General features: G+C 44.6%; 1 protein-coding gene across 1 annotated transcript in view; it reads right to left on the reverse strand.

Annotated features, from left to right (window-relative positions):
• Positions 1–10267: 10267 nt before the first annotated feature.
• The window catches only part of KCNC1 (potassium voltage-gated channel subfamily C member 1), a 75020-nt gene continuing 66611 nt past the window's right edge, over positions 10268–18676 (reverse strand). Inside the window, 2 exon segments of the mRNA XM_078148118.1 lie at positions 10268–10545; positions 13435–13623. Coding sequence (XP_078004244.1) covers positions 10481–10545; positions 13435–13623 — 254 coding nt within the window. The 3' untranslated portion in view covers positions 10268–10480.

Genomic DNA, 18676 nt, shown 5'->3' on the forward strand with positions numbered 1-18676 from the left:
TCTCAGGTATAACACCAATTGGGGAGTCAGGAGACCTGGGTTCCAGCTCCAGCCTTGGCACAAACTAGTTCTGTAACCTTGAGCTAGTCTCTGTCCTTTGCTGGGCCTCAGTTTCCTTCTCTGTTAAATATGGCAATTTGATTCAACCAACCTTTGTTAAGCTCTTATTGTGTGCAAGACTGGATTAGGGAGTTGAGATATAAAGGTAGATTAGACACAAACTTTACTCTCAATGAGTTTACAATCTAACGGGGGAAGAACATGTACACATGTGAATAGTCCCACAGCTCTGCTGGCTGTACAATTCCACCTGGATGACTGTTGGCATCCCAAAGTCAACATGTTCAAAATAGATTTATTATCTTCCATCCTAAGTTCTCTCCTCCTCCTCCAAATCTCCGAATTTCAGTTGAGGATATCACTATCCTTCAAGTCATTCAGGTTTATAACCTTAAACTCATCTTTGATTCTTCCTTCTTCCTCAAGCCCATACCCAAATTTAATTGATAGCCAGATCCTATAGATTCTACTGCTACAATTTCTCATTTGTTCCTTTCCTTCCACACATATTGCCTTTCTTTGTATCCCCAGCATTTACCACAGTGCCTGCGGTATAGTAGGCACTTAATTAATTGACTGATTGACTCCTCTGACTACCTCCCTACTTTAGAACTTCTGTCACTTCTTGGCTGGACTATTGTAACTACCTCTTCATTGGTCTTCCTACCTCCATTACCTCTCCATTCTAATTTATTCCTCCCAAATCTATCAAAATGATCTTCCTAAGACATGGATTTTCCATGTCATTCCCCTACCCCCAAAGTCTTAAACGGCTTCACATTATCTATCAAATAGAAGAAAACCAATTAGCTTATCATTCAAGACCATCTGCAATCTGGTTCCAACCAACTTTTCCAGACTTATTTCACATAACTCTTTTACCCAATCAATGGCCCTGCAAAATTGGACTAGCACTAATCCACATATTCAGCATTCAATCTTCTGCTTTCTTAAGTCTATGCAAGCCATCTTCTTGAAATCCTGATCTTCCTTCAAGACTTAGCTCAGGTGACCTATCCTTGCAGCCGAGCTCACATACTCTCATGTACGCCCATATACATGGGATTCTATTTGGAGAAGAGTATCTTCCCATTGCTGGGTGGTCTCTTTTTCAGGAGCTAATTGGGGGCATCACTCTCCAATCCGAAGCATAGTTCCCTTGGAGTCATAAGGAATTGCAGGCAAAGCTCTATTAGATGTCCAAGGGGCTTATGTCATTGTTGGTGCCTGCAGCGCATTGATCCAGCTCCTCTCTTTGGGAAGGTCTGTGTCCAAAAGAGCTAAATGAAACTGGGCAGCATAATATTGAAGTCTCACTTTCAGATCAGAATCTTCCATGATTGCCACTTTTCTGATGCCAACCTTCCTTCTACTTGGATGACAGCATAAGATCATAGCTTTTCTTCAATTCCACAAACATTAATTAAGGACCTGGGATGAACAAGGCATTGTACTTAGCACTGGGGATAAAAATGGTAAGCAAAGTGTAATTTTCCTGAGGTCAGGAATTTTTTCATATTTATTTTTATATTCTCCACTCTTAGCAAGGTGCCTGGCACACACTAGGGACTTAATACATTAGAATCAAAGAGCTAGAAGATACCTCAGTGGCCATCCAGTTCAACTCCTTTATTTTAGGAAATTGAGGCCAAGAGGTTAAATGAAATGCCCAAGATCACATAGGTGGTAGTCATCAAAGATGGGATTTGAACCCAAGTCCTTTGATTCCAGATTAAATACTCTTTCCAGGGCACTAAAATGTTGAATGAATTGAAGGTGCTTACAATCTATTAGAAGTAATAAGAAATACACAAATAACTATAATGTAATTTAGAGCATAAGTGTGAGCTAAGGCTTCATGAAGCAATTAAAACCTGAATTAGGCCTGGAAGGAAAAGAAGGATTGTAGTAGGAGGGAGGGATGTGTGGTAAGACCATTCCTGTCATAAGGGCTACCCTGCATGGAGAAGCCAGTACAAGTCAGAATTTGGGGAGCAACTAGTAGTTTGGTTTGGCTAGAGCACAGAGTGCAGAATATAAATGTAGAATGTAAGCTGGAAAGGTAGTTTGGAGTCAGATTGTGTAGGACCTCGAATACCCAGAGTTTATCTTTTATTTGGTAAAGGATGGGGGGCCTTTGATGGCTTTTGAGCAGGGAAGTTGCAGTTTTGCATGTGCCTTAGGAAGATCATTCTATCAGAGAATGAAACATATCTTGGAGAGGGCAGAGACTAGAGGAAAGGGTTGGAGAAGGTAGAGCTTAGAGGCAGAGAGAGATAAATTAGAAGGCTAAAGCCTAGTAGACCAGGTAAGAGGTAAGGTGAGTTTGGACTGGTGCTAGTGAAGAGGGAATGGATTCCAGAGATACTGTTAAAATAAGAATGATAGAAATAGGCAACTGATTGGAAGGTAGGAAGTGGAAGGAAGGTTGAAAAACCAAGAATAATTCTAAAGTTTCAAGCCAAGTTGACTGGGAAGTTGATGTTGTCACTAACAGGTATCAGAAAGCTGGAAAGAAGGGCAAGTGTTTGAGAAAAGGTTCCAAGTTCAGTCTGAGTCATGTTGAGTTTGAGATAATTGGCAGAGTATTTGGGGATAGTACTGTAGGAAATTAAAAATACATGACTAGAGATCAGAGGATGTGTCAGGGTGGGAGATTTAGATTTTAGCAGCCATCTACAGAGAAGTGATCATTGAAGACTTGGGAGTGAATAAACCACCAAGGGAAAGAATGTAGAAAAAGATAAGAAGAGAAATGAGCAAGGAACTTTGAGGGATAGCTGCATTTATGGGGCAGAAGGAGAAAGAGAAGCCTCCCAATCAAAGATGAGAGAAGAGAGCCAATTATAATGGAATCCAATGGAGAAGAGAATATCAAGAAAATGGAGTGGTCCACTAGAATCGCCAAAGTGAAAAACAAACCCAAAAAAGCTATAAATTGACAACAATAAAAATTAACTGACCTATGGGATAAAATGCTGCCCAGGCAAATGTTGACAGTTTGGCAATTCTATCTTCAATTGTGTCAGCTATTGTAAAAATGTCAAGTAAAATAAGCCTTGGGGAGACAAAAATGGGCTTTAGATTTGTTGATTAAGGAAATCATTCGTGACTTTGGAAAAAGTCTGGCAGCTAAAGACAGAAATTAGAAAAACTTTGCTTTTTCTAGAAACTTAGCACGAAGCAAGAGGGATAAGAAGATGATAGGAAGATTTTGGAATAGAAGATACCAAAATCAGGAAAGGAGAAGAAAGGAGTAGAGAAGAAAACTTGAAGATGAAAGGAGGTGGGCGTAGTTGAAAGAATAAAAATCCAGAAAAGAAAGGAAGAGTTGGAACTTAAGAGCACAAATAAAGGTGTTAAAATTGGCAAATTGGAGGACTACTTCATCCTCTGAGGGAAGGAAAAGAGGATAGGTGAAGACAGTTTAAAGTGTGGGGAAGGAAAATTAAGAGAATATGAACTGAATGGCTTAGAACCTTTCAATAAACTAGAAGATAAGTTATCTTTTACAGGGTAGAAGATGGAGTTAAGGGTTTGAGGAGAGTGAAGAAAGTTAGGGACATTTGCTATGGAGACTGTGATAGGAAGGAAACCAGAAATGAAGAAAAGAATTGCCATGTAGGGGTGAGAGACCATTTGAGGTTGATAGCATGGATTTACAGGAGAATTTAATACATGTGGTTTTATGACTTCCTACATTATCACTTGATGGTTTGGGACTAAATAGCAGAGAATACAAATGGTGGGGGTAACTTAGAATTGAGGGCTTAGCAAGCTGAAAGTTGCAAGGGACAAGGAGTTTGAGAGTAGAGAGCAGTGCATTATTTAAGTGGCTCATCATAGGGCCAAGACCCTGTAGAGGGGGAATAAATAGAATAGGGGTGTTGGAGTGGGGGAAAAGTGAGAGGTATCGAGATTGGAGGACGTGATGAGGGTGTAGAGCAGGTTTGAGTGGGGAAGAGGTCTAAAGACAGAGGATTGAGCTTAGTGAGGGAAATGTCACAGTTCTGAATCTTGGAGATTGAGCAAATCGGGGTGTTAGTGACATCTAAGATATGCTCATTTCAGTGGCTAACTGAAGTAGAGTAGAAATGAGAGTCATGCATTGAGGATACCAAGGGGTTGCCTTTTCCAGACCTTTGTTCTGCTGCTATCATTCAAGACATTGCCTCTTTTGAGGTTCATGACAACTGACTCTATCACCCTCTTTCGATGCATCACAATCCTTTATGAATGACCAAGACAGTCTCCTACTTTCCTCAATGACTTCAATGCTTGGCTTACAGTGACCTTCTCCAACTCATCCCCTAGCATCATGCTCAGTGACTTTAATATTCATGTGGAAGAGCCTTCTAACACCTCTTGAAGGCAATGGAAGATGAAAGGAGGATGCTAACCCCATCTTTTGACTCCATGTGTTGAGAGGCACAAAAAAAGAAGCAGCTAGCATAGGAGGGAGTGGTGAAGGCTATGGTGCCTCAGGGGAAAATCCGGTTTTAGTTAAAGAAGCAGATGAGGAAGAGATTGAGGATGAAGGAGGGTTGGTTTCCAATAGTATGAGGATTAGTTCCACAGAAGTAGTGGAAGTGATGAAAAGGGGAAGATAGGGATCAGAACAGATAGGACTAAGCAATATAGAGAAAAGGGTATGTGAGGAGGTAGCAAGGATGAAGAGATTTCTGCCTATCACAATCATTATCAATGATAAGGATTAGAATAATAGGACATTGTAGGGTGAACTGGAGAAACGAGTCAGCCATGAGAGTACTGAGTAGAAGCTTTTAGAATTAATCTTGGGATCTTTCATTGTGTTTAAAACTATGATGGATATAGTGAGGCTTCCCCCAAATGCCTGTTGTTTGGTTTCCTGCCTCTGTAGTGATTCAATGATGATTCAACTTTTACCCAATTTCAGAGGAGCTGGACATCTCACAGCAGCATTGGGAGACACTGAAAAATGTCAGAGCCTCTAATCCTACCCATCCCTTGAGGGTCATCTACTCCATGAAGCCTTCCATGACCACTCCAGTCCTCCCTGATACCCTATTTTTCCTATAGCACTAGACTTGGAATCAACAAGACCCCACCTTAGATGACTACTAGCCTTGTAACCCTGGATAACTCACTTTTCTGCATTTTCTCATCTGAAAAAATGGGTATTATGATATCATCTACCTCACAGGGTTGCTGTGGGGAACAAATAAGATCATATACATTGAGTGCTTGGTAAAACTTAAAGGTTCAACTTAAAAATGAGCTACTATGATTATTATTAGCACCCCAGAGTCTGTCCTTTGTCATTCTATTCTGTTTCATGTTGCTTTCCAGTGGTGTCATGTATGTGTCTTGCACACTTTCCTAGGTTGGATACACCTTGAATGCTTATAAATTCTATATTATGAAGACTTGCTTACCTGTGTGATCTTGGGCAAGTCCCCCAATTTTTCCTCCATAAAATGAAGGCCAAATGCTCTCTGAAGGCCCTTCAAGCTCTAAATCTGTGATTTTGTGTATAATCTCCATTCATGCTCCCCATCAATATACAGAAGGAACTCGGGAAGCCCTTGCTCAGTGACTCAGGTCAGTCTCAGACTCTCTCATCTTCAGATCTGGCATCTGTCCCATTTCCCTTCCAGGTCATGCAGAGAGCCCCTAAGGAATATCATTGCCTCCTTTTCTTTCTGGCTCCTGCCTTTCTGGAGCCCCCCAGTGACTGATGGGAAATGGCATTGCTATTTTGGGGTGGAGCATTGGGGCTGGAATCTGCATACAAGTCCTGTCTTGCCCCCTTACTAGCTGTGTGACCGAAGGAAAGTCATTTTCACTTTTCTGAGCCTCAGTTTCCTCACTTGTAAAATGGTGGCAATTATCCTTGTACCACCTACCTGACTGAGTTGTCCTGAAGATCCAAGGAGATAGCAGATGCAAAGTGATTAATGACACATTTTTCTTCGATACTCGAAGGTGGATATGGCACCTTTATGTTACCTGTTAGTGTCATTCCCTAATTCCATAGCACAATGTCCTGCAGCTTATAGTTAACCCATCCTCTCTGGGTATGGGTCAGTCAGGGATTCAAAAAGTTGACCCAGAGGCTAAACTCTGGCCATCCTGAGTTGCCAATACAAGCTATGAACTGGACTGCAGACTCATCATTCTGGGAGGAGTGGGAGTGTCTTCCACAGGCCCAAGGTCCATCCAGGGCAGCCAGCCTGCCTCCCTCCCCCTTCTCCCTGTCTTCCTTCTTTGTGTTAGCAGATATGTTAGCCTGTTGCATATAATATCAGGTAGAATATAAAGCAAATCTGTCTTGGATTCTAGTAACAGGTTAATTTCTGAAGTGATGGGAAGACCTTATCATAAAGCAGTCCTGGAGAACCCTGAGCCTCCCTCCCTCCATCCCATGCTCCCAAGTTAGAGTGATGCTCTGGTTTTAAAATTCCCAGAGTGGAGCTTAATGCCATTGTTATCTGTGTGTTCAGGCATGTCAGTCAGAATAGTTACCGTCAGAAGGTATGGATTTTAACAGAGACCTTGAACAGGAGTCTAGGAACTTAGTTGGGCCAAGGTTGAATATAGTGGGAAAGCTTGTCTGGTCTCAATTCTCCCCCAAATCATCCTTTTTACTACTGGCCCCTCCTAAAATGTACTGAAGTTCCCTTAGAGAAGAGGTCAGAAAGCCCAAGAAACATCCCCCAGTTGATGTCAGTCCTGGTCCCCAGACAGATGGGCAAGGGAACCACCCATATGTTCTCTACTTTCTTGGTGTCTGAGATTCAACAAAGGAGATGAGGGAATGGGGTGTGTTCACCCCATCCAGAGCTCAGTCGTAATCACAAGGCAAAGGACAGTGATGTCTATCTATATGTCAAGTCCATCCCTGTGATATGATGACCAGAGAGCTAACTGGCCCAGAGCTTAGACCTAGGGGAATGAATGAGTGTGCCTCATAGGCTGGACATTTCAAAACTTCTAAGGCCTCTTATACAAGCAGCATCATCCACTGAGGTGAATCCTCTCATGGTAACAAGCTCACATTCATAGAGTTGACACTTTACATGTTCAAAGTTAAAAAAAATAATTTAAGATTCTACCCATCTCTCTAAGCCCTTCCATCCACTTTCAGCTTGAATCTGGGAACCAAACAGTGGCCCACTTGCTGGTCACAATCTCTAGCTGAGAGTGGGAGCCTAGCCAAACCTCAATATATGTAACAACTGGGTTCTGGAAGCAGTTTGTGTCAACTTCAATTTTGGAAATTAAATCCAATTCTGAAACTCTTATGTTGGGAATAGTTTTTATTTTTGAAATCTGTAAAATGGTGAGAATGATCTCAGATTTGCCTATCTCATATAGCAGTTAAGAAAATCAAAGAAGATAATGGAACTAAAAGTACTCCTTTGTGTGTTAAGCCCCATGTAAAAGATTTTTACTATCATAAAGGAGGAACATCCCCTACACACACCCTCCCCACCATCAAAGGATGGCTACATCCCTATGTGTATGGTTATATACCCATACATCAGGGTGTATCTGGCTGGTAAATCGGAATTATCATATCAGATCACAGATCACCTTCTTCAATCTTCTTTTCCTTATCTCTTTATGAGGTATGACAGGACATAGGACAGTTACCACAAATGCAAGAGTGGGCAAAAGCTATCTACTCTTCTGGAAATTAATGAGTCCTGGGAAGGTCCCTTGCTCACCCTGAGAGGCAGTGTAGATATAGAGGAAAGACAGCCAGACCAAAGAAGGGGAGACCTGGGCTCTAGTCTTGGTTTTATCAATGACTGGCTTCATGGCTTTGTTCATGACCCTTTTCTCCTCTCTGTCTCTATTTCCTTTTCTATAAATGATGAAGTTGGAGTAGATCATAACCTTGCTTGAGTGGCTTTCTTTTCTAGACCTCAGTTTCTCTACCTGTAAAATAATAGAGTCAGACTTTCCCTACTCTCTGGTTCTAAGAAGGGTTAGTATCCCCACCCCTCAAGATTTTTTTTATGTGAACCCAGGCAAGTAAGGGCTGAAGTGTTGTGTAGTTAAAAGAACACTGGTTTTGGAGTGAAATCTAGGTTCAAATCTTGTCTCTGTCATTTACTACCTGAGTGACCTTGGCAAGTAATTTCTGTTCTCGGTCTATTTTATCACCTGTAAAATGGGGGAAGGGATTGGACTGAAGGGTCTTGAAGAACCTTTTCAGCTGTTGATCTTTCATTCTGTAATCCCAGAACTACTGTGATGTGTAGGAAGTATTTAGCCTCTTCCTCATGGCACCTAAACTAGGGGATAGTGGAGGGGGAGCAGAAAGTGAAATAGTGTGGGCATTATGTAAACACCAAGAAGGGGGTTGCAGGTTGTAGAGTATCAATCTACCCCAGGGGTGGGGAACCTGAGGCCTTGAGGCCACATGTAGCCTTCTAGGTCCTTGGGTATGGCCTTTTGACTAAGTCCAAGTTTTACAGAACAAATCCTTTTATTAAGGGGATTTGTTCTGTGAAATTTGGATTCAGTCAAAGGGCCACACTTGAGGACCTAGAGGGCCACATGGGTCCTTGAGGACATGATTGCCCACCCCTGATCTATCCCATGGAGAGGATTATGGACCCAATCCTCTCCATTCTTCTTTATTCTTCAGAATCATCTTGCAGCTGCCTGATTCTCATCCTTCCTGAGAACCACATCCAGAAAAAGTAAGTTCATCCTGCCCTACAGAATTGAGGAGGCATTACTTAAAGGAGCTTCTACCCCAGAGGATGGACTTTCCTTAGCCTGTTAACTGGCATTATAGAAGCCAAAGGCCAAGCCACTAAGACTATGACGATGCTCTCCCAACTTGATACTGAGACCCCCAACCCACCTGCCACAATTTATGATTGGCAAGCTCTGGAGTCTTGAGTGACCACTGGTGCCCTGAGTTGCATAGTACTGGTGGCCTTGGAGGCATTGCTCCCTGGCTGAGAATGTGTGTAAAGGTAAAAGCTTGAGATTTTCAGAAGGTAAGAAAGACCCAATTCAGTGAATCAACTCAAAAGTCAACTTTTTATTATTGAGGAGATGGGGTGAGAATATTGAGAGAAAGGGTCATTTCTTTGCAAGAAATGCTGGTCACTGCTCATGAAAGCTCAAGATGTTGCATTTTTTAAAAACTATAGCATTTTTTTTCAAAAATATCATATCTTTCCCCTCCCCCCCCAATTTTGGAATCAGACCAAAGTCAAGGTACTGCCCTATTTCTAATGGGAAAATATCATATTTATTTGAGATTCAGAAGTGTGTCTCTGCAAACCTCTGATTGCTTCAAGAAACAAATCTGCTTTAGACTATACAGCAGGCACGGAAACCATGAGACAAAATTTATTTCATGCTAGAGTTGTTTTGCATAACATGGGGCATGCATCTTTACTGTGAAATGCTAACTGCATACAATGCTGGTTGTCTTTTTAATAAATCTGGAGGCAAGTTTCTCCCCAGTGGTCTCCTGATCTTTGAGTGGTCTCCTGATCTTTGGGTTCTCTGAGTCCCGTTGGCAAAGTAACACTTGGAGAATCCAGACTCTACTCATAACAAACAATTGGCCATAAGGGGCACTGATGTTGGATCTCTACACCAATGGAATACAACAAAACCAGAGCTGGGAAATTGATCAAGACTACGATATGTCATCATGGGTCCTGGGAGAGGTCCATGGGTCACACACATGCGGAGGGAAACAGAGAGGGAGGACGGTGGAGGTGGTGTATTCTCATAATTCTAATTGGATCAAAGTTCTTGGTGGGTTTCCATAGGAGAGATGAACTATGAAGGCATGGTCAATATGACCGATGACAGGCCGATTGCCCTTTTTTTAAAAAAACCATTACCCTGTATCTTGTGTACCAAAAAAACCCAAAAACAAAACAAACAAACAGAAAAAAAAACAGAAAAAAAAAGAAAAAGAAGAAGGAGAAGGAGAAGAAGAAGTAGAAGAAGAAGAAGAAGAAGAAAGAACCATACAGGTTTGTGAAGACTTCACAGTCTGGCTACAACAATGTATGTAAAAAGTAAAAAGAACATTGAAAGAAAAATATAGAAGCTTCTTTCTGACTTTTTTGCTTCTATATGAGTCACACAATTGTAGGTTTCTGGTTTGTCTGTTTTTCTGGTTACTTCATGCAAGTCATGCTAAGGAAACCCTCCCTCCCCCCCACCCCCCCCAAAAAAAAATCAAAAGAAAGGGAAAAAAAATCTTCTACAGTTTGTTACCATTGGGTTGCAGAGAAAGCCTATGTCCATCCTAGAATAAGGCCCAAAAAACCACGCGGACTCATCCTGCAAACCTGCGTGGCGGGATTGACTCTGTCCAAGGGTGAGGAGGGGCTGCAGGTCCACCCAGATGTTTTTTTTAGCCACCAGTGTCCTTGGTCCTCTGGCCTTGTCAAGTCACTCTCACTGCCTCTGTTGACATATACTTAGCAATGACAGGGCTTTCTTTGCAAAGATCTGCATGTAAAGAATACAATCAACACTTGAGCTTCTCTCCCTGCCCTTGGCTTTCCCGGGGTCGCTGGTTACTTAGTTGTTAAGGAAAGAGGATGAGGAGGGAGGAGGAAGAAGAAAAGGGAGAAGGAGAAGAAGGAGTGGGAAGAGAGGGGAGAAGGTGGAATAATTACATGCAGAGGTCGTTACCAGGTAGTCAGCCAAGCTAACACACCTCTCTCTCTCTCTCTCTCTCTCTCTCTCTCTCTCCTCTCTCTCTCTCTCTCTCTCTCTCTCTCTCTCTCTCACACACACACACACACACACACACACACACACACACACACTTTCTTTTTCCTACTTGTTTTCTGAGCAATGCTTGCTCCTTAGGATAAATTCCTGTGTTTCTCCCACAGTGTTCCTAGGTTCAAATTTCATCAGGGTTCCTAAGGCTCAGAATTTTTCCTGAGAAAAACAAGTCTCCTTGTCACTGGCATGTGTGAACCTTGCCCTAAAGCTGACCCCTGACCTGTACAGCAAACCATTGTTGGCTAGGGGATGGTCACCCGAAGGCTGACCCTCCCTTCCCCCCAATCTATGACAACCAGACAGGGGATGTCACCATTCACCAAACATACAACAACTGCCTAGTGCTACCCACTATTCAAGGAGACATTGGCACCAGGACTGTGCAGCCTCCATGCTACTTTAGGGGGCTATCCATTCCCTAATGCCACCAGGAGCTCCTGGGATCACTGGCTGCTACAGAGAAATGTGGCATCTTCCGGTCCAGTGTCTCATGGGTCACGTGCAGCACAACCAGGGTTGGAGGCAGCAAAAACTATCATTTGAATTGTTTTATTTTAGACCATTCTCAGTAACTGATCCAATGTGCTATAGAATGGGAGCCCAGGATCGGCTCCCATGGAAGGGTGTAGCCCCCAGAGACTGGCCTCCTGCTTTCTTCTTTTGGCTGCCTGTGCTGCCAAGGCTTCGAGGCAGGGTGTAGCCTTTCCTTGGGAGATGAACAGACTCCAAGGACAGCATTGGATCAACAGTGAAATGGGCTAAGAATAAGTGCTGGTGGAGGCCAGGTGGGTAGGCCTTTGTTCCATCATGCAATGCCATGCTGGGAAGAGGTTCACCGAAAGCAGGCTTCCCAAGACCATTGAGGCAGAACCAGGAGGAGGCAAGGAATGGGACGTTCTCCTAATTCAGACAACGGTGGAAAGCAAGCAGGATGATTGCTTGCACCCATGGCCAAAATGCAAGGGGCCAAAGAGCTTTTCCCCAAGCCTCTGCGGAGATGCTACCAACTGCCTCAAGGCTTTCTGTTGTCCCTGTGTTTTTCATTTTTGGTTTAACCATAGGGAATGTTTGAGCACCTAGAAATAATCCCAAACTACTCCAAGCTGATGCTCAAGGAATACTCCCTACCTGCCCTCAGCATTGGAGCATGCACCAGTTAGGAGGCTGCTACAGACATGCACATCAGTGACAATACAAAGGAAAACTGGGTCAATACAGCACCATAGGATTGAGGCTGCCCTTCCCCATTCTGCCCACCTCCCCTGGACCAACCACATGCCGGTGCTTTGGAGTCTTCAGCCTAAAGCTCTGGGGATCATTCCCAGCATTTACCAAATGTAGCTCCCACCGGGGGCCCACATAGGAAGCCACCTGGCACCACCTGTCCTGCTCCCCAGCCCCTGCCATGCTCAAGCCATGGGAAGAGGCACCTGGATCCTCCAGTGCAGTCAAACCAGATGCCTGATTACAGGCAGAGAGCTTCAGTGGAGAGACTCATCACTCAGAGGTCGTAGGGCCTCACTGAGCCCAGGAATGGCCAGGTCTCATGCCCTCCTCCCCCCCCCCCCCACAGCTGGAGGCATCTGAGAATTCTGACCCTTTTCCTGAATGGACCAATCCCTTCCTGAGTGTTTCATTGCTTAATCGGGAGCATATATGAATGGCCTACCACGGGCAGCACTGGTCCCAGGGCTGGATTTAAGTTCCTTCCTCCCTGCCCCGCATCCCATCCTTCAAGACTGCATCAGCAGGTGCTTCAGTAGCTCATGGGAATGAAGGATTCTTGTATTCCTAAATGCAACACCATGCCTGTTGGACACACAGAGGCCCTCAGGCCATCTCCATCTCCCATTCCTCTCCTTTTAAAATTTGTTTGGGTGGGGCAAAACAGATTCAGAACCAAGGAGGCCTTTTATGAAATATGTGGCCATGGCCCCCTGACCCAGAGAGAGACTGCTGTCACTGAGCCCTCAGAACCAGGTTAGAGTTGACCAAAGCTTTCCCTCAACACCAGGGGAGTTCAGTTTCCAGTGCATTTGCTTGATGGGTGACACCCTGTGGTTCGCCCTTGGGAATCCTCCTGGGATGGACCAGGAAGGCGAAAACTAACCCAATAGACCAATCACTTTTTCTTCTCTTGCCTAACCATACCATCTGTCAAGAGCAGCTTGGAAGACCCAAGGCCTCTCAGCAAAAAACTGGATTGCCCCCATGCAGATCCTTGCTGGCATGCCTCTGGAAGACGGCACTGAATCAAGGTTTCCTCCAAATATTCTCTCTCCCCTTTCCTTAGCAGCTTGGCCAGCAAGCATGGCTGTGCATGGAGACTGAGCTACGGAGTTCCTTCTAGTATCCCATGTTGAAGAAATGACTTGAAGCATCCAAGTGAAGACATAAGGTTGGCTCTCTCTCCTCCCTGCATCCCTCCCTGGAGGTGTCTCTACCACCCCTTTCTCTGCCCCTCCCTGCCCCACCAGAGGGACCCAGACTCCCCTTCTCCCTCCTCCCGCCCCTCCCCTTCTACAGTGAAGGGGCAGGCAGGCAGTCCTCTTCCCCAGAGCACCAGGCCCCTAGCCCAGCAGCTACTTGACCTCCTCTACATACCCTTTCTCATTCCTCCACCAGGCGGGCACGGGTACTCCCCGGTTGATAAGAGGAAGCAGGGTCCGTATCTCTCGCGGGTGCCCGAGCGGGTAAAGGGCAGGCCCTCATCGGGCGTGAGGGCCTGGTCTATGTGGGGGCAGTCTTCGTTCGCCAGCGCGGCATTGGCCACCTCCCCGTTCAGTTTGGAATCTTCAAACATATAAGCAGAAGCTATTGAAACACTCAAAACCATTTAGTGGGAGGGAGGAAAGGCTGTATGTCAAAGAGAAAGGTGCAAAGGTAACATGGCGGTCCGAGGCACTGTAGGTCATTCTTGTCCCCTCCAAAATCAAAACAGGAGATGGACAAAGGGAACGGGAAAGGCACCAGCTTTACCGTGCAATGACAACCTACTGTCCCACAGACAGCGCCAGGTGGGGTTTGCTCAAAGTTTGCAAAAAGATGAGCAGTGTGATCGGGCCGGTGGGCTGCAGAGCTAATGCTGAGGCCAGAGTCCAGCATAGGGCAGATGGCACAGAATGGACACATGGATGGGTCACAGGGGCAGCTGTCAGACACAGATCTCAAGGAAAAAGACAAACAATGGATTGAGGGGAAGGGTGGGTAGAAATCCACCACCTAAGAAAAACAGACATTTCCAGGCTCAAATTTAAATCCTGAAACCATCCCCTAATAGAGCACAGGCTAGTCACTCAATCTGCTTCTTTCCCCTGTAGAGAACAGGTCACACAGTGCTCCATCCCCCTTATAGAAATGAGGTCAGTCACTGAATTTGCTCCATCCCCATACACAGACCAGTGTAGCTGCTCAGTCCTAAAGATATTATCCTGATCGTTCAGTCTCCATCTTTCCACAGAAGCCAAGCTTATCACTTCAGTTTGACCGATGCCACCTACAGAGGCTGTACATGTTATTCAAGCTTCTCTGTCCTTAACATCAGTCACAGAGTTCTCAAGTCTGCTCTCTCTCTCCCTATAAAGACCAATCCAATTGGTTCCACCCAATGGAGACCAGGTTATTAATGCGGTCTTTTTAATCTACCTAGAGAGATCAAACCAATTGCTAGTCTTTCCTCTCTCCTTATAGACTGAGCCAGTGGCTCAGGCTACAGGCTTGACTAGTTAGTTATTTAGTCTAATCTGACCCTGTTATAAAGACCAGATCATTAACTCAGTCTGTTCCAGCCATATATATAGAAACTGAGGTCTCTCAGCCTGCTTTATCTCCTTATAAAGATAGGGTTGTTCATATTTAGAATCCTAGATTCAGAGCTTGAAGGGACATTGAAGACATCTGTTCCAACCACCTTACTTACAGATGAGGGAAAGGGAAAGGAACATGCCCAGAGGATCCAAACACAAGCTTGGCCATTCCAATCCAACATTCCTTTCACACTTCCTCTGTGTCTGCTCTATCTCCTCATGGAGACCAAAGAGGTGTCTCTATTGAATCCTTCCAACCACGGAGATGGGGTGGGCCACTCAGCCTAATTCATTTGCATCATCAGGACTAGACCAGCCTTTCGTTTTGTTCTGTTAGACACCAGAATGAATAGTCCATTGCTGCGCTATCTCCCTACAGAGGCCGAGGCAGTGATTCAGGTGATTCTGTCTACCCTCCCTCCTGCCCCAACCAACACCACCAATACAGACCAGGTTAGTGTCTCATTTTCCTTGTTCATCCATAGATTAAAGGGCCAACCACTTAGTCTGTTCTATCACACATAGACACTGAATTGGTTACGTGATTAGCTGTGACCCCATGAAGAGACTAAGGAGATAACCCAGTCTCCTTTTCTCTCTAGACACCAATTTAATCACTCAGACAGCTCTGGCTTCCCATAGAGACTGAGCTAATCACTCTGTCTATCCCCTCCCTCTTTAGATTGGACTGCTCAGTCATTCTACTTCATCCCTTCATAGAGATCAGTCCAGTTGCACGCAAAATGTCCTACACATACATATAGACTGGATCACTCATTCTCTTCTGTATCTCCAAAAACACCAGGTTTATCACTTAGTCTGCTCTTAACCTATCACAACTAAGTCTGGCCCCTCAGTCTGCTCTGTTTCTCCAAAGGGTCAGACCAGTCACCTCATCTACTCTTCCACCCAAACATACCCAGTTTCCTCTGCCACTCTTTATTCCTCTGACTGCCCATGCCTCCCAGTGGCCTCTGTCACTCAGGATATTTTGAACAGGAACAAGGATAATGTATGAATGAGGTTGTGACAACAGAACATGAATTTTGGGAAATAAATCCATTTTCTGTGTCTTCTCTTGTGAATGGTGCTCGCAAGGCCAGCACAGAATGGTATGTGTGGAAAATGAAACAGCAGTCAATGGACTTGAGAGAAAGAGGAAGATGAATTTCAGCCCTGTGTTTCCAGGGATGTCTATATAGTCTGCTCTTCACAGCCTGCCTCATTTACCCAGGGCCAGAGTGAGGGCTCAGGGTTTAAGACTCAGGACTGGGGAATCCTTGTCTTAGGTCGGGGAGTTAACAGGAACTATTGTGCTTGATTTCTCATGTTGGAATATACTACAAGCCTGGCTACCTCTCTGATAGCCACTCTGATTTTTAAAAGAGGCACCTAGCTTTGGAGAGAAGAAGGAGAATTTCAGGTTGGGAAAGGTGAAGAGAGATAGCTGAGGTTCCTGCCTCTGGACAGGCTAAACTCCTGCTAGGAGCTTACCATTAACCCACTAGGACCTTCAGTAATCAGTGAAAACAGCTATTCAGGCCCCAGTACTTGATTTTGCTTCTGTGTGCCTAAAGCAGTCATACCTGCCATTTAAAGTCAACTTCCCAGCCAAAAGTCAGAATGACAAGTGTCATCATTAACACGGAGTGGGTTTTCTTTGCTTGTTCTCCATCATTTTTTGGTCCTCAGAAGAATTATTTGTTTGCACAGGAAAGAATGGTCTGTTTTGGGGGGAAATCTGAGCCTCCAATCTTGTCAGTAGGAAAACATTAAGATAAACTTCCCCAAGGTTGCACACCTGAACTGAAGATCCCTTTTGGGGGAGGTAAAAGAGGGAAGGGGAAGTTTTTTTTTTCCTTAAAAATTAGGAGGGAAAAGTGATTAATAAAATTTCCCCAGATAATTGATGCTATCCTGTAACCACGCACAAAGAAAGGATCCCCTTCCGTGCACACATCATGTAAGCCACAGAGAAAGGATCCCCTCCTTTGCACACATCATGTAAGTACACGTAGAAGGGACCCCCTCCCTTGCACATATCATGGCAATACACACAGAAGGGACTCCCTCCTGCACACACATATAACTACAAAGAGGCAGTCAGTCAAAATAGAAATGGACCAATCAGATTTATTAATAAAGCAAATCCAAAAAATCCCATTATAATTTTGGAAATTAAAAAAAAATCTATTGTACAAGATCTTAAAGCTTTTCACTTACAGTGCATTTCTTGACAATTCACATGGGTTCCACACCCCTATTTACTCTGAACAAGAAAGACCCAGTTACCACGGTAACTGTGACATCACATGGTACTGTGCTTAGGGTATTTCTAAGGTATAGTGTATCTCCTCTTGGCAGTGTGAGTGCACACACATACATGTGTGTGCACAAGTGTGCGTGCACACATGCGTGCACAGAAAAACATGCCCCTGCCCTATGGCATACCCTGGACTTCAGCTAGTCTTATGTCTGCCTTGAAGATTAAGCTACCTCTCATGCCTTCTGTGAAGGGCTGGGCTGGGCTGCTGGCTTCCTCAACATGAATCTGCTCTCCTTGTGGGGTGACTTCTGTCCTGGGGTCAGAACCTACCCCGACCTAGAGTGGCATGAGAAGTGTGGTTTCAGAAATGGGAAAGGGGAAAGGATTTGCCCTGAGAGCTAATCTCAGTCCCTGACAATACCTGCCCCCTAAGAGAAAGATTCCATCTTTATTTTAGTTGCAAGGGTCTTTACGGGAAGGATGAATGGGCAAGGGAAGTAGCCCTATTTGGTTCCCCAAAAGGGGGAGGAGGGAGACTGGATGGGATGGAGAGATGGATATTTTTTGATATGTCCGTGCTGGTTTGTCCAGTCTTGTTGGGAATATATGGAGATTGAACAGGGTGGTGGTGGAGAGATTGGGGGAGTAGATGTTTTCTTCCAGAGGTCCACAGCCTCTGAGAATATACAATGGGCTCCCAGGGAATTATACATAGGCCTCACTTTTCTATGCACTGAAGAATGAATTTTCTTATGAATCCATCCCTTATGGAGTGGAAACCTTCAAACCAGCAATGCCAGGAGCAGATCCCAACATGTTCTCCTAGATTCCATGTAACCTAGCTTACCCTCTCCTCCTGCTGTCTTTCCTAGGTAACCCATGGATCACAGGATTCTAGATTTAGAGCTAGAAGGAAACTTAGAAGCTATCAAGTTTAATAACCTCATTTTACAGATGAGGAAACTGAGGCACCAAAAGACTTGCCCATAGGTGGCAAGTGTTTGAGGTGAGATTTGAACCTGGTCTTCCTGACTTCAGGCCTGGTGCATCCACTATGATACTCTGCCTCCCAGGGTCTCCAAAGACTAGCTCTCTGCCTACTTCTCACTTTCTGCCACTTGTAGAAATGATTATTAGGTTTAGAGGGACCCAGACCTTGGCCTGATTTCCTGAGCCAGAGTCATATACCATCCAGGATCTACAGTAGGATGATCTGGGACCCAAGGTTATGGTCATTTCTAAATATTGGGGAAACCAAGGTTCTGCCCTGCGGGGAATATTCCCAGAACCTTATTACTACCTTTACTCCCCAGGCTCTTAGCCCTGCTCCAGGTATAAGGAACAAACAGGAATATGAGAGGGAGGTTATAGCAGAAATGCATAGTCATTCCTGAAGCAGAACTAGCATACCTATTGTCATAACTTGACAACAGAGAGCTCCCAATGCCCAGCAAATACTGAACTTTCTCTATGCCTATTCTTTATGTGCTATTTGAATGTGGTTCTGGCCTGAAACACTCAGAGAAGATGGAGGACATGGACTCAGGAGCCTTGCTCCTGGCCCCAGTTTCAGCTAAGGTACCAGTAGCAGCAGCAGCAGCTCTGCATCTTGATAATCAGGTCCATGGACCTGGACCATTCAAACCCCTAGGGCTGGCTCAAAAGGAAAAATCCCTAGCAGAGAAGGTGTGTTCTGGAGGACCCTTCTCCTCGCTCAAATGACCTTTATAGGGCTCTAGGAAAAAGGTCTGGGAAGTAAGGGCTAGCATGTTCA

Source organism: Phascolarctos cinereus, unplaced genomic scaffold (assembly GCF_003287225.1).
Source record: "Phascolarctos cinereus isolate Bilbo 61053 unplaced genomic scaffold, phaCin_HiC Scaffold_9;HRSCAF=440, whole genome shotgun sequence".
Classification (NCBI taxonomy): domain Eukaryota; kingdom Metazoa; phylum Chordata; class Mammalia; order Diprotodontia; family Phascolarctidae; genus Phascolarctos; species Phascolarctos cinereus.